This window comes from Microcaecilia unicolor, chromosome 3, assembly GCF_901765095.1.
Source record: "Microcaecilia unicolor chromosome 3, aMicUni1.1, whole genome shotgun sequence".
Lineage (NCBI taxonomy): Eukaryota > Metazoa > Chordata > Amphibia > Gymnophiona > Siphonopidae > Microcaecilia > Microcaecilia unicolor.
Window position 1 is genome coordinate 413,087,664 of NC_044033.1, and position 14,665 is coordinate 413,102,328.

A 14,665-nucleotide genomic window follows, 5' to 3' on the forward strand; every position below is an offset into this window, starting at 1 on the left:
CATCATGACAATGTTTTCCCTCCAATGTTATACTTAACATTTAATTTTACTATCTGCTCTTTTCCTCCCTCTGTATGATACAATGATTTCATAAGGCCTTTTTAAAAATAAAGCTTGTAAAAAAAAAAAGTTTGCTTTTTTTCAGCTGCTGCAATTGTTGAATGTCTTTTCTTTGGTTTTCTTGTCATGTCTCACATCTTTACACAACATGTTTTACACTGACTTCGATGCCTGGCTTTCTGTCTTTCTTGATCCTTCATCTCCGTCCCTCATTCTCGGAGACTTTAACATACACGCTGATGACCCATCTGACCCTCACGCTTCTCAGTTCCTCACTCTAACATCCTCCTTCAACCTCCAGCTGTGCTCCACCACCCCTACTCACAAAAATGGCCATTGTCTTGACCTTGTCCGGCTCACCCTCCAACTTCCACGCCTCAGCTCTTCTTTTCTCTGATCATCATCTGATCACCTTCACTCTTCTTCACCCCCCCCAGCCCCGCCCAACATTAACCACTACTTCCAGGAATCTCCAGGCTATTGACCCTTCCAACTTATCCTCTAGTATTTCTAATCTACTCCTCTCCATCATGTCCTCCGAGTCTGTCGACAAGGCTGTCTCTGCTTACAATGTCACTCTCTCCTCTGCTCTGGACACCCTCGCGCCATCCATCTCCGGTCCCACAAGGCGTACTAATCCCCAGCACTGGTTGACCCCTTGCATCCATTACCTTCCCTCCTGCGCCCAATCTACTGAACGCCTCTGGAGGAAATCTCGCACCTATTCAGATTTCCTTCATTACAAATTCATGCTATCCTCCTTCCAGTCCTCCCTATTCCTTGTCAAACAGGACTACTACACCCAATTGACCAATTTTCTCAGCTCCAACCCTCGTCGTCTCTTCGCCACCCTTAACTCCCTCCTCAAAGTGCCCTCCGCTCCCACCCCCCCACTCTCTCCTCAATCACTGGCTGACTACGTCCATGACAAGGTGCAAAAGATTAACCTTGAGTTCACTACCAAGCCACCTCCTCCCCTTCACCCTTCAACCCTCTCCCCCAACCAGCCAACCCTGGCCTCCTTTTCCTCCTTTCCCGTAATCACCGAGGAGGAAACCGCCTGTCTTCTTTCCTCCTCGAAATGCACCATTTGTTCCTCTGATCCAATTCCCACCAACTTACTTAACACCATCTCTCATACTGTCACCCCCTCCATCTGTCATATCCTCAACCTCTCTCTCTCCACTGCAACTGTCCCTGACACCTTCAAGCACTCCGTAGTCACACCTCTTCTCAAAAAACCATCACTTGACCCTACCTGTCCTTCCAACTACCGCCCCATCTCCCTCCTACCCTTCCTCTCCAAATTACTTGAGCGCGCTGTTCACAGCCGCTGCCTTGATTTTTCTCTCCTCTCAGGCCATCCTCAATCCGCTTCAATCCGGTTTTCGCCCTCTACATTCAACAGGAACAGCACTCTCTAAAGTCTGCAATGACCTGTTCCTTGCCAAATCCAGAGGCCACTACTCCATCCTCATCCTCCTCGATCTATCTGCCGTGTTTGACACTGTCAATCATGATTTACTTCTTGCCACACTGTCCTCATCTGGGTTCCAGGGCTCTGTCCTCTCCTGGTTTTCCTCCTATCTCTCCCACCGAACCTTCAGAGTACACTCTCATGGATCTTCCTCCACCCCCATCCCGCTCTCTGTTGGAGTTCCCCAGGGATCTGTCATTGGACCCCTTCTCTTTTCAATCTACACCTCTTCCCTGGGCTCACTGATCTCATCTCATGGTTTCCAGTATCATCTTTACGCCGACGACACCAAGCTGTATCTCTCCACACCAGACATCACCACGGAGACCCAGGCCAAGGTTTCGGCCTGCTTATCCGACATTGCTGCATGGATGTCCAACTGCCACCTGAAACTGAACATGGCCAAGACCGAGCTTATCGTCTTTCCACCAAAACCCACTTCTCTTCCTCTGCTCTTGATCTCAGTAGATAACACCCTCATCCTCCCTGTCCCATCCGCCCACAACCTCGGAGTCATCTTCGACTCCTCCATCTCCTTCTCTGCACATATCCAGCAGACAGCCAAGACCTGTCGCTTCTTCCTCTTTAACATCAGCAAAATTCGCCCCTTCTTCTCTGAGCACACCACCCGCACTGTCATCCATGCTCTCATTACCTCTCGCCTTGACTACTGCATCCTACTCCTCACTGGCCTCCTACTTAACCATCTATCCCCCCTTCAATCCGTTCAGAACTCTGCTGCACGTCTTATATTCCGCATGAACCGATATACTCATATCACCCCTCTCCTCAAGTCACTTCACTGGCTTCCGATCAGATACCGCATACAATTCAAGCTTCTCCTTCTTACCTACAAATGCACTCAGTCTGCAGCCCCTAATTACCTCTCTACCCTCATCTCCCCTTACGTTCCTGCCTGAAACCTCCGCTCACAGGACAAATCCCTCCTCTCAGTGCCCTTCTCCACCACCGCCAATTCCAGGCATCGCCCATTCTGCCTTGCCTCACCCAATGCTTGGAATAAACTTCCTGAACCCTTACGCCAAGCCCCCTCCCTACCCATCTTCAAATCCTTACTCAAAGCCCACCTCTTCAATATTGCTTTCGGCACCTAACCTTTATACCTTTCAGGAAATCTAGACTGCCCATTTTGATGTCCCCTACTTGTCTGACTGTACATTTTATCCTTTAGATTGTAAGCTCTTTGAGCAGGGACTGTCCTTTTATGTTAAATTGTACAGCGCTGCGTAACCCTAGTAGCACTTTAGAAATGTCAAATAGTAGTAGTAGTAGTATTATGTTTTGGGGGAGATTTAGCTTACATTGTGTCAGTAGTTCAAGGTGAATTACATTCAGATACAGTAGGTCTTCCCTGTTTCCAGGGATCTTACAATCTAATTTTGTTCCTGAGGCAATGAAGGGTTAAATGACTTACCCAGGATCACAAGATCATCAATACAATTTGAACCCTGGCTTCCCTACTTCTTAGCATGCCAGTTTAAACTACTAGGCTGCTGCTCCAAACTCCATGAACTTACATTTTATTAACTATGGTATGTACTACTAGATAAGTAACTAGACTTATTGTAAACTTGTATACTATTATTCCTGCTTATGCTTTTTTTATGATGATTAACTGTGGATGAGAACTAGATGACAATTGTGCATAAATGACTGGTTTGAGTAACCCCATGTTGTGGGGTCTGTCTAAACCTAGATGACTGGAGACAGAAAAGCAGGTGCAAGATTTCATGAGCAGAGGAGCCATTATTCTTAGTTGTAAACACCTACAGAATCAAACAGTATAAAATGGTGTGAGCTGACAATGAGATTTGGCATTAAGAGAAATTCTTATTCTTCCCCATAGGAATCAAAATTGACTGTGACAACCATTGCTTCTTTTTGCCTTCTCATAGACCATTTGCTTCCAAACCTGTTTATGGTGACATGCAGTTGGTTAGATTTTCAGGATATTCATAGCAAATGTGCATGTGAGATATTACATGAACTGTTTCTGATGTATATAAATGTCTTGTGGATATCCTGAGAAATCCAAAACAATAACTCAATTCAGTGAAGCGATATAAAGTGTCAATATGGCTCTTCAAATCAGTGTTTTAAAACAACTACAGAGGCAGGCAATTATAGTGGAAACATCTATACATAATTTTAAATGAAATAAGTGGTCCCTCAGTATAAACAGTTGATGGGGAAGCACCAACCAGTGCTAAGTACTACATACCAGTGATTGTAGGACCCCAAAGGGTCTCACCCACTACAGTGTACATACGGTCATATTAAACTTGCATCCTTTGGTTCCACAAAATGTGGTTAAAAGACTGAACACCATAGTGTTTCAAAACAACAGATAGTGTGCTTTAGTATGCCCAAATCAAAATATTAACATTAACTGTCCAGATAAAACTGAATCAATAGTTCAAATAATACTACACTGTTGAATGTTCAAGAAGGTGTTCTTTATTCCAGGCTTGTTAGCCTGTGATTTTGGATTGTTCTGGCAAGGTGCTATGTAAGCAAATTAGAATTGACTGCCTCTGTAGTTGTTTACAAACATTGATTTAAAGAACCTTATTTGTGGATATCCTGAACGTCTGGCTGGCTGGGATTTAGAAGACTGGTTTGGAAACCACCATCCTAGTCTGCTGCAAGGAAAGGTATTAAATGAATTTGAGCATGAAGGACATTTGGACTCCTTCCACCCTCACTTCAGTATTTGCTTTCTTGGAAATGTTAAGCTATTAGTGTAACAATAATGGCTTTGTTTAAAAAAACTGTACGAGCATATTCTTTGCTAGAGATTGATGCATGGTTTGCTCTTATTCTTAAACAGTTACAGTAAGGAGAAGGCATAGGCGGCGCTCACAATGGGGTAGAGGTATCATTAAGAAGAAAAAGCCAAATTATTTAAAGAAAGATGAAGATGATGCCAAGGTTGATGAGGATGATAACCATGTAGGAGAAGAGAGTGAGGCACTTGAAAATGGAGAACTTGAGGTTAGCACGGACTGCCATGATAATGGAGAGGAAACTGGAGACTTGTTCGTGACCAATGATGAGTCATCCTGTGATCTCATGGATAGAGATGCTGGGCAGCAGAGCCTCAGGAATGGGATGATTGAGACAGAAACCAACAACTTTGCATCAGCAGAGGAGGAGAGTTCAAACGAGTCATCATTAGTAAACAGCATTGTCACTTTAAAAACTGGAAAAGTATCCCAAACAAAGTCTGCCCCCAAAGGAGATTGTTTAAATGGTGATGTTTCACTTGACAGCTTGGAGGAATTACCTGCTAGAGTACTTCATAATGGTCAGGAGAAAGTAGCTGACTTGGTTCTATCTCATGGAAATGCTGATTTCCTCAGCAGCAAGCAAAAATATGCTTCTCTGTATGAGCCAAAGGAAGAGCTAGGTGGTTCCAAAATCAGTTCTTGTAATGAAAATCAGGGAGGTAATCCTGTGAAGCAGTCAAACACTGAGATACTGCAATGTAGCAATAATGGAAAACAGCCCCGGAGTACAGACACTGAAACTACAGAAAAAGAAGTGGATAAAGAAGGTATGTCTGTGCATTCTTTTCTGGAATTTGATTAATATATTTGGAGGATTATTCTCAATACAGAATAAAGATCGTACCAGGTAAAACTTTCAGTAATAGCAGAAAACTGTTTCATTTTTGCAAAAATAGTTTTCAGGTATTTTGTTGTGCCAGATATTTGTCATACTCCCATAAACCCAACAGAAACCTGCCCCCAGGCACCTCAGTACAAATTCCATTTAAGTGAAAGGATTAGCTATTACTCCCCAGTGCAGGAAGGTGTTTTAAGACTTCAAATTCTTACTTCTTCTTTTTAAGGCCTCAAATTTAGCTCCTGGCTCAGAGGTGGAGTAAAGCTAATTTAGTCTCTATGGCTAGTGCTAGCTTTGGTGCTGTACCAGTGTTTTCCTGGGCACGGTCTCTTTGACTTGGGGTGGATCACCATACCTGGGAAGCTTTGATTTGAGAACCTCAGGGTCGCCGAGAAGGGGGGGGGGTGGAATTCCTCGGGCCCAGGCCTCCAAGGGGGGCCCGATGCCGGGGTCTCTCTTTCCTGCTCCTGATGGGACCCAGGTGATCGCATCCCGACAGGAGCAGGAGAGAGAAAACTCCGCCGCTGCCCCCCCCCCCCCCCCTTAGAGGCTGGGGAGGACCCGGAGGAGCACACACAGCAGGCTGGCGGGGGACCCTGCCAGCAGAAGAGATACTCCTCCAGCGCTGCTGTTCTTCACTGTGTGCTGCATTGCATTCAGCGGCTGATTTTCTCCTCAGGTCACACATACTTGGTTTTGAAACTGAGGATGCGCAACCTGAGAGAAAAAAAGCAGGAGCAGGCCATGTGGCAGAGAGAAGAAGAGCAGCCTGGAGGAAATCTGTTCTGCTGGTGAGGCCTTGGTATCCCCGCCAACCAAGGTATTACAGTTGCACCGGTCAGCGGCGGCAATAGCGACAATCGTTGGGGTGGACAGGGTGGAGGTGATAGCAACAGTCCTTGGTAGGGGTGGCGACGATCCTTGGGGGGGGGGGGGCCTGGCTCAGTCAGCGGCCCTGGAGAACCTCAGTGGCACAGTACCATAGCCTTTCATTAGCTGCAGAAATGTGAGTTAACTTTACTCCACCTCTAACCCAGGAGTTAAAATTCCAATCATAAAAATGCCAGGCCAAGCACTGGCATACCCTGAGTCAGAGAGACTCTGCCTGAGATCCTCCCAGCCAATTGCTAACTGTTCTTCACTCATGTACCCCGCCTACTCACTAACTGCTTTAGTGAATAGGCAATGATAGTTAATGTGGACAAAGATAGTGAGTGGGTTGGAAATGGTTTAATGAAAGGGTGGGAAGTTCTGTATGAATAGGTGATGTTAGTGGATGAGATAGTCCTGGGGCAGAGTCTCTGTGGTTTAGCAGAGAGAAGGGATAGTGTGAAGTTTCAGAGAGTCTCCAGTTTCTTTAATGGGTGCAAATGTGTGGTAGATTCAACTTTCACCTCTAAACTCTGAACTTAAAAACAGTTGTAGTGACTATCTGGCTGATATTCAGCCAGCAGCGGTCAGCATTTTTTTAAACGCAGACCATGACTGGCTAAATTAGCCCCGGATATTCAATGCTAGGCCATGTACATGCTTCAGCACTTTATATCTAAGGCTATTTTGACCGATGCTAGCTGCTGGGGCTTATGTGGATCCCAGCTGATATTCAGCTGGGGCCCACATAAGACAGTTATGTGGGTCCCAGCTGAGTATTGGTGGGGACCTGCATAACCCCTTTCTTTTTAAAGCTCCCTGATCACCCTCCCAGCCCCCCCACCAAATCCTTCTCCTCCCCCCCCCCCCCCCGGCCATTTCACCACCATGCAGATATCCCCCCCCCCCTTTCCCCAAACATTCCCTCCAACCCATCTGATGTCCCTGGTGGTCTGTGTAGTTACTGGGTCAGGAGCAAAACCCCCTCATTTCTCCCCCTTGCAACTTCCCTAAGAAAATGGCTGCTGCTCCTTCCCCCAATAACCCCACAGACTGCCAGGGACATCAGGTAGACCTGGGGGTGGGGGCTGGGGGAATGTTCAGGGAGGGGATTCAGGAGTTTTGCAAGGTGAGCTGGAAGGAGGGGGAGGATGAAGGAGCTTTAAAAAAAAAAGGGTTAAGTGCCGACCTATAATGAGTGCTGGCACCCACATAGTTAAGCAGGCAGAATTGGAACAGCTTTTGAGCTGTCCTAAATTCACCTGCTTAGCTATGCGGGTGCTGGCACTGAATAGTGCCGGCACCTATATAACTGCCTACCGGCACCTGCGTAACTGCCAGCTCCCCTCCAACACCACCCCCTGTACTGCCACTGTAGTGTAGGTCTTTATTGGATTCCCTTGTAAATGTATAGTGACTTGTGATGCTCGTAAGTATCTCGTTTGAGCCCTCACAGTTTCAGAGTTTCATAGAAAGTAAGAAAAGATCTGTCCCTACTGGGGGGGGGGGGGGGGGGGGGGGGCAGGGAGGAGCCTGCATCTTGAATAGTGATGCCAAAGCTTTTTCCAGACATATAGTTTAATTGTGTGCTGTATTAGGTATTGGGGAGAGCCAGGCCTTTTCTTTACTAAGTGAATGTTTTTGCCGTCTTTATTAATCTCCTATTGCTTTACTTGGATCTTCTCTGTGTTTTAGTTGAAACTTGTTAAAGTTGTCTTTATGTTTTGTTACTTTTTAATTGAAGTAATGATTTCTTTGGACTCCTTTGCTATACAGATTGTTTCGATTTGATGTAAAACAAAATTCTAATATTAAAAATTAAATCACCCACACATCAAACACAAGCAAAAGGTTAGGACACAACTAGAGTAATGCAAATCTTAAAACAGGAAAAAGTCTCAGAAAAAAAAAATATCATCAGCACTACAGTGCACTCTTATTTCTCGGTCACAGTCAGAAAAAAAAACCTTCCTCAAATACGTATGCAAATAAGTTTATAAATGCCTTCTAAACAATTCAAACAGCTCTGTAAAAACCTTTTCTACAAAGAAAAAAATATAAAGTGTACTTGTCTGAGCGTGTCACCCAACAAGGCCTCCTGACTTAATTAGTTCTCTTGTAAGTACATCAGTATTTCTCATTTCCATATCATCATGCTGATCAATCCATAGACTGGTGGGTTGTGTCCATCTACCAGCAGGTGGAGATAGAGAGCAATCCTTTTGCCTCCCTATATGTGGTCATGTGCTGCCGGAAACTCCTCAGTATGTTCTCTATCTCAGCAGGTGGTGGTCACACACAGCAGCAGCTCTGGCTAGGTCTCCAAGCCTAATCTTTAGGTTTTGTTGAGTACCTGGGGTTGAGGGCTCTTCTTGAGCAAGTGCAAACCTGGTGGCGCCAGGTCCCTCCTTTTCTCCCCCCTCCCGCTGGCTCCGTTTAAAAAAAAAAAAATTTTTGGACGTCTTTAAGGGCGTTTATTTCGACGTTTATTTAAACGTTTATTGCAGCTACTCACTGGGACACCAGGTCGTTACAGCTCGGAGCGAGAAGCAGGTAATTTTTACCTTTTTATAGCGGGCAGGGGGGTTCCCCGATTGATCTCCACGTGGCCTATGGCGTCGGAGGGCGAGGGCGCGAAGAATCGCTCCCCGGACCGCGTGTGCGCTCCTAGCGGGGATGCTGGGGTTTTAAAGTCTGATTCGCCCTTGTTGGGTGTCAGTTTGGAGGCCAGTCAGTGTCCCGGGTCTTCCTCCGGCGCAGCGGTTTTTCCCGCCATAAACGCCCATCCCCCGCTGCTCGCCTCCGCCATCTTGGCCGGCCACTCTGCTCGGACGGCTTCTTCTTGGGCCGCCCTTGAGCTGGGAGACGTTCATGCCATGGCCGCCCTTGATTTGGGCGACGGCAAAAAAGCGGCTAAAGTTAAGCGCCGTTCTTCCCGCGTGGCTCCTTCGCGGAGTGTCGCGCCGGACGCCATCTTGGATGCGCAGCATGTGGCTCCCCCGCTCTTGCGAGCGCCGGTTGAGGGTGCGTCTAGGGCTGTGGCCCAGGCCGCTGAAATACACAGTCTGGGGGGTTTCTCCCCCGAGTTTATTTTGCTGCTGCATCAGGCTTTCCTTATGCAAAACGCTGCCCCTTCTCCCTTGTCCGATAACGGGGTTGAGGCCCCCGGAAGTAAACGCCCTCGGGTGGATTCCCAGGCCTTAGAGGACGCTGTTTCCTCTGATGTAGATGAGGGCAGCGTATCTGAGTTCTCCCAACGGTCCTTTGGGGATTCCTTGGAGGAGACGGATTCCCGCTTGGATGGAGCGGATGACCCCTCTGCAGCGCGGATCTTTCGCTCAGAGGATTTGCCCAACCTGTTACTGCAGGCCATGAGCATTTTGAAGATTTCCTCGCCAGAGGACGTCTCTCCCTCAGCCCCTGTTGGCTCTGCCATTATGCTGGGGACGAAGCGCCCGCCTAGAACCTTCCACGTGCATGATGCCATGCACACCTTAATTTCGGCTCAATGGGATGTCCCGGAAGCGAGCCTCAAAGTGGCTAGGGCTATGTCCCGCCTCTATCCTTTGCCTGAAAGTGAACGTGAGGCCTTTATTTGGCCTACCGTGGATTCTTTAATCACTGCGGTGACTAAGAAAACGGCGTTGCCGGTGGAAGGTGGCACGGCCCTAAAGGACGCCCAAGACAGAAGATTGGAAGCGGCTTTAAGGTCGTCCTTCGAGGCGGCTGCCTTAAGTTTACAGGCCTCAGTTTGCGGCTCCTATGTGGCCAGGGCGTGCCTGACGATGGTGCAGCGGGCTTCCCCCTCGGATCCTTCCTTGAGGGCTGATTGGCCGGCCCTGGAATCGGGCTTGGCCTATTTGGCAGACTTACTGTATGATGTCTTGAGAGCCTCGGCTAAAGGTATGGCTCAGACAGTCTCTGCGCGGCGCTGGCTTTGGCTGAAACATTGGTCTGCGGACCACGCCTCTAAGTCCCGCCTGGCTAAGTTGCCTTTTAAAGGCAAGCTGCACTTTGGGGTCGAGCTGGACAAAATCGTGACCGATCTCGGCACGTCTAAGGGCAAGAGGTTACCAGAGGTCAGGGCTCGGGCCAGTGCTCGCCCCGGTATCTCCAGAGGACGGTTTCAGGAAGCCCGTCGGTACCGCCCGGGCAAGTAGGGGCTCCTCTGCCCCCTCTTCCTTCAAGAGGAACTTCTCCCCCAAGCAGCATTCCTTTCGCAGAGACTGCCGTCCCGGAGGTGCGCCCTCCGGTCCTCCCCCAGGGTCTCGTACCCAATAACGGGGTCCTGGTCCATGGCCCAGTGCAGATTGGAGGACGCCTGTCCTCGTTTCTGGGCGAGTGGACCAGAGTCACTTCAGACGCTTGGGTGCTGGAAGTCATCAGAGACGGCTACAAGTTAGAGTTCTGCCGACCCTTAAGAGACGGGTTTGTACTCTCTCCCTGCAAGTCTCCGGTCAAAGCTGTGGCAGTGCAGCAGACCTTGGACAATCTGATCCGCCTGGGTGCGGTCGTTCCGGTGCCAGAAAGTCAGCTTGGCAAGGGACGTTACTCCATTTACTTTGTGGTACCAAAGAAAGGAGGTTCTGTACGGCCTATACTCGACCTCAAAGGGGTCAATCGGGCCTTGAAAGTTCGGCACTTTCGCATGGAGACTCTCCGCTCTGTTATAGCGGCAGTGAAGGCAGGGGAGTTCCTGGCATCCTTGGACATCAAGGAAGCGTACTTGCATATTCCCATCTGGCCTCCTCATCAACGCTTTCTGCGTTTTGCAGTCCTGGGCCGACACTTCCAGTTCATAGCCCTCCCGTTCGGGTTGGCTACTGCTCCGCGGACCTTCTCCAAAGTAATGGTGGTCATCGCGGCCTTCCTGCGAAAGGAAGGAGTACAAGTCCATCCTTATCTGGACGACTGGTTGATCCGAGCCCCCTCTTATGCAGAGTGCGGCAAAGCTGTGGACCGGGTGATTGCTCTTTTGAGCTCCCTGGGGTGGATCATCAACTGGGAGAAGAGCCAGCTGCGCCCGACTCAGTCCCTGGAGTATCTGGGAGTTCGATTCGACACCCAAGTGGGCAGAGTGTTCCTGCCGGACAATCGGATTGTCAAACTTCAGGCTCAGGTGGACCAGTTCCTAGTAGCCTCTCCTCTTCGGGCTTGGGACTATGTGCAGCTGTTGGGCTCTATGACGGCCACGATGGAAGTAGTGCCCTGGGCCAGGGCTCATATGAGACCACTACAACACTCTCTGCTGCAGCGCTGGACTCCGGTGTCGGAGGATTATGCTGTGCGCCTTCCCTTGGACCCAGTAGTGCGCAAGGCGCTGAGCTGGTGGCTGCAGACAGACAAGTTGTCTGCAGGAATGCCTCTGGTGACCCCGGAGTGGATTGTCGTCACGACGGACGCCTCTTTGTCGGGCTGGGGAGCCCACTGCTTGGGAAGGACAGCGCAGGGGCTCTGGTCTCCTGCAGAGGCAAAGTGGTCTATCAACCTCCTGGAACTCAGGGCCATTCGGTTGGCGCTTTTGGAGTTCATCCCGGTACTGGCGTTGAAGCCAGTACGGGTCCTGTCGGACAATGCCACGGCTGTGGCCTATGTCAACCGCCAGGGAGGTACCAAGAGCGCCCCTCTAGCCAAGGAGGCCATGAATCTATGCCAGTGGGCGGAAGCGAACCTGGAACAGCTGTCAGCGGCCCACATTGCCGGAGTCATGAATGTCAAGGCGGACTTTCTCAGTCGCCATACCTTGGATCCCGGAGAGTGGCAGCTATCTGCTCAGGCGTTCTTGGACATCACGAAGCGCTGGGGCCAGCCGAGCCTAGATCTGATGGCGTCATCGGCCAGTTGCCAAGTGCCGCGCTTTTTCAGCAGAGGACGGGACCCTCGATCCCTGGGAGTAGATGCTCTTCTCCAACAGTGGCCGACACAGGAGCTTCTCTATGTGTTCCCGCCCTGGCCCATGTTGGGCAGGTTGCTAGACCGGGTGGCAAAGCATCCGGGCCGGATAATCCTGGTGTGTCCGGACTGGCCCAGACGTCCCTGGTATGCGGACTTGATCAGGCTCTCAGTGGACGTTCCTCTGCGGCTGCCAGTGGAGCAGGGCCTGTTGCATCAGGGTCCCGTGGTGATGGAGGATCCCTCCCCCTTTGGTATTACGGCCTGGCTATTGAGCGGCAGCGTCTGAGAAAGAAGGGCTTCTCAGACAAGGTCATCGCCACTATGCTGAGAGCGAGGAAGCGCTCTACTTCTACTGCTTACGCCAGGGTTTGGCGTACCTTTGCAGCGTGGTGTGAAGCAGGCTCACTTTCTCCCTTCACTGCTCCAATTTCTTCAGTGTTGGCGTTCCTGCAAGAAGGTCTGGAGAAAGGCCTGTCGCTCAGTTCCCTTAAAGTCCAGGTAGCGGCTCTGGCTTGCTTCAGGGGCCACCTGAAGGGTGCTTCCCTGGCTTCGCAGCCAGATGTGGTACGTTTTCTCAAGGGAGTTAATCACCTGCGCCCTCCTCTGCGCTCAGTGGTGCCTGCGTGGAATCTCAACCTGGTGCTAAGAGCCTTGCAGAAGCCGCCTTTTGAACCCTTGTCGAGGGCATCTCTGAAAGACCTGACGTTGAAAGCAGTCTTTTTGGTGGCTATCACTTTAGCCAGAAGAGTTTCCGAGCTCCAGGCGCTCTCATGTCGAGAGCCTTTTCTGCAGTTCACTGAGGCAGGAGTGACTATTCGCACAGTGCCTTCCTTCCTGCCCAAGATTGTTTCTCGCTTCCATGTAAATCAGCAACTCTGTCTCCCTTCCTTTCGTAGGGAGGACTACCCAGAGGAATACTCTGCTCTCAAGTATCTGGATGTGAGACGAGTCATCATCAGATACTTGGAAGTGACCAATGATTTCCGGAAATCGGATCATCTGTTTGTCCTGTTTGCAGGTCCTCGTAAGGGTCTGCAGGCTGCTAAGCCTACAGTGGCAAGATGGGTCAAGGAAGCCATTGCAGCGGCTTATGTGGCCGCGGGGAAGGTGCCACCTATCCAGCTGAAGGCTCACTCCACTAGAGCTCAGGCGGCCTCGATGGCAGAGGCTGGCTCCGTCTCCTTGGAAGAGATTTGCAAGGCGGCAACTTGGGCATCGGCCCATACCTTCTCCAGGCATTACCGCTTGACTGTGGCTGCTCGGGCGGAGGCCCGGTTTGGAGCTTCAGTGTTGCGGTCAGGGATTTCTATGTCCCGCCCTGGGTGAGTACTGCTTCGGTACATCCCACCAGTCTATGGATTGATCAGCATGATGATATGGAAGGTAAAATTATGTATCATACCTGATAATTTTCTTTCCATTAATCATAGCTGATCAATCCATAGCCCCTCCCAGATATCTGTATTGTTTATATTCTGGTTGCATTTCAGGTTCAAGTTTAGTCTTCAGTTCCTGTTCAGGAGGACTTCGTGTTCAAGTTTTTCAATGGATTCTTCAAGAGTTGAGACTAATTTGTGTTACAGTGAGCTGCTGCATTCCTCTCCCCTCCGTTTTACGGGGCTGGATTGAGACTTAAATTCTGCCGGCGCTCCCTCCCGCTTCGTGCGGCAGTTGGGTAGCTTTGTACCCCTCCCGCTTCGGCGGTGTTAGGGTCAGTCAGCTCCTCCCGCGATTGCGGTTGCAGGATAAGCCAGATCCCCCCGCATCGGCGGGTGTGGTGTCCCTCCCCCGCTCCGCGGGGATGAGCTGGACGGATTCCCCTCCCCCACTTGTGTGGGGATGAGCTGGGTTAATTCCCCTCCCCCGTTTCGGCGGTGGTGAGCTGGGCAGAGTGTCCCTTCGTGGGTGTAATTCTCTAAGTGCTGAGTCCTGCGGATGGAGCTTGGATATCGACATACTGAGGAGTTTCCGGCAGCACATGACCACATATAGGGAGGCAAAAGGATTGCTCTCTATCTCCACCTGCTGGTAGATGGACACAACCCACCAGTCTATGGATTGATCAGCTATGATTAATGGAAAGAAAATTATCAGGTATGATACATAATTTTACCTTGTCATCCATTGTATGTAACATTTGCTCCTTTTATACATGGTGGAAGCGAAAACATAGGTCACACATTTGGTTGATGTTGAAATCAGACACTGTCTTAGGCAGGTGGGTCTGTAAAACTACATTGTGGTTGAAGATTTGCATATATGGTTGGTAATGGACAAATATTTTTAGCTCACTAACACAACAAGCCAACGTGAACTACAAGAAAGAGATTCTAAGGACTTTAAAATAGGTAGCTTGAAAGGGTTAAATGCAAGCTTCATGAGCTAAGAGTACTAAGTTACGGTCCCATTCTGTGGGCAGATTTGTGCCAGGTGGCCTAGAATTCCAAAGCCCTTTCATAAACCTTGGCCTCCGGTGGATGCTTGGAAACAGGTTCCTTATGTATGTACTTGCAATATGCCACTATTGCACTAAGAAGAGACTCTTATTGTACTTTAACTGAGACCTGAATCAGATAGAAAGAAGTGATATTGTAGGAGGAAGATACCAAACATTTGAAAGGGTCCCTGTTTTGTAACATGCACCATGGAAGGAATTATTCCATTTAGAAGTGCATGACTTTCTAAGTCACCTTTTTGATGCTAACAGGATAGCTT

The 14,665-nt window shown here is 49.4% G+C and overlaps 1 protein-coding gene across 1 annotated transcript in view; it reads left to right on the forward strand.

The window, feature by feature from the left end:
• ATAD2B (ATPase family AAA domain containing 2B) overlaps positions 1-14,665 on the forward strand; it is a 714,191-nt gene that overhangs the window by 622,331 nt on the left and 77,195 nt on the right. Inside the window, 1 exon segment of the mRNA XM_030198808.1 lies at positions 4,389-5,114. Within this exon segment, the coding sequence (XP_030054668.1) occupies positions 4,389-5,114 (726 nt within the window).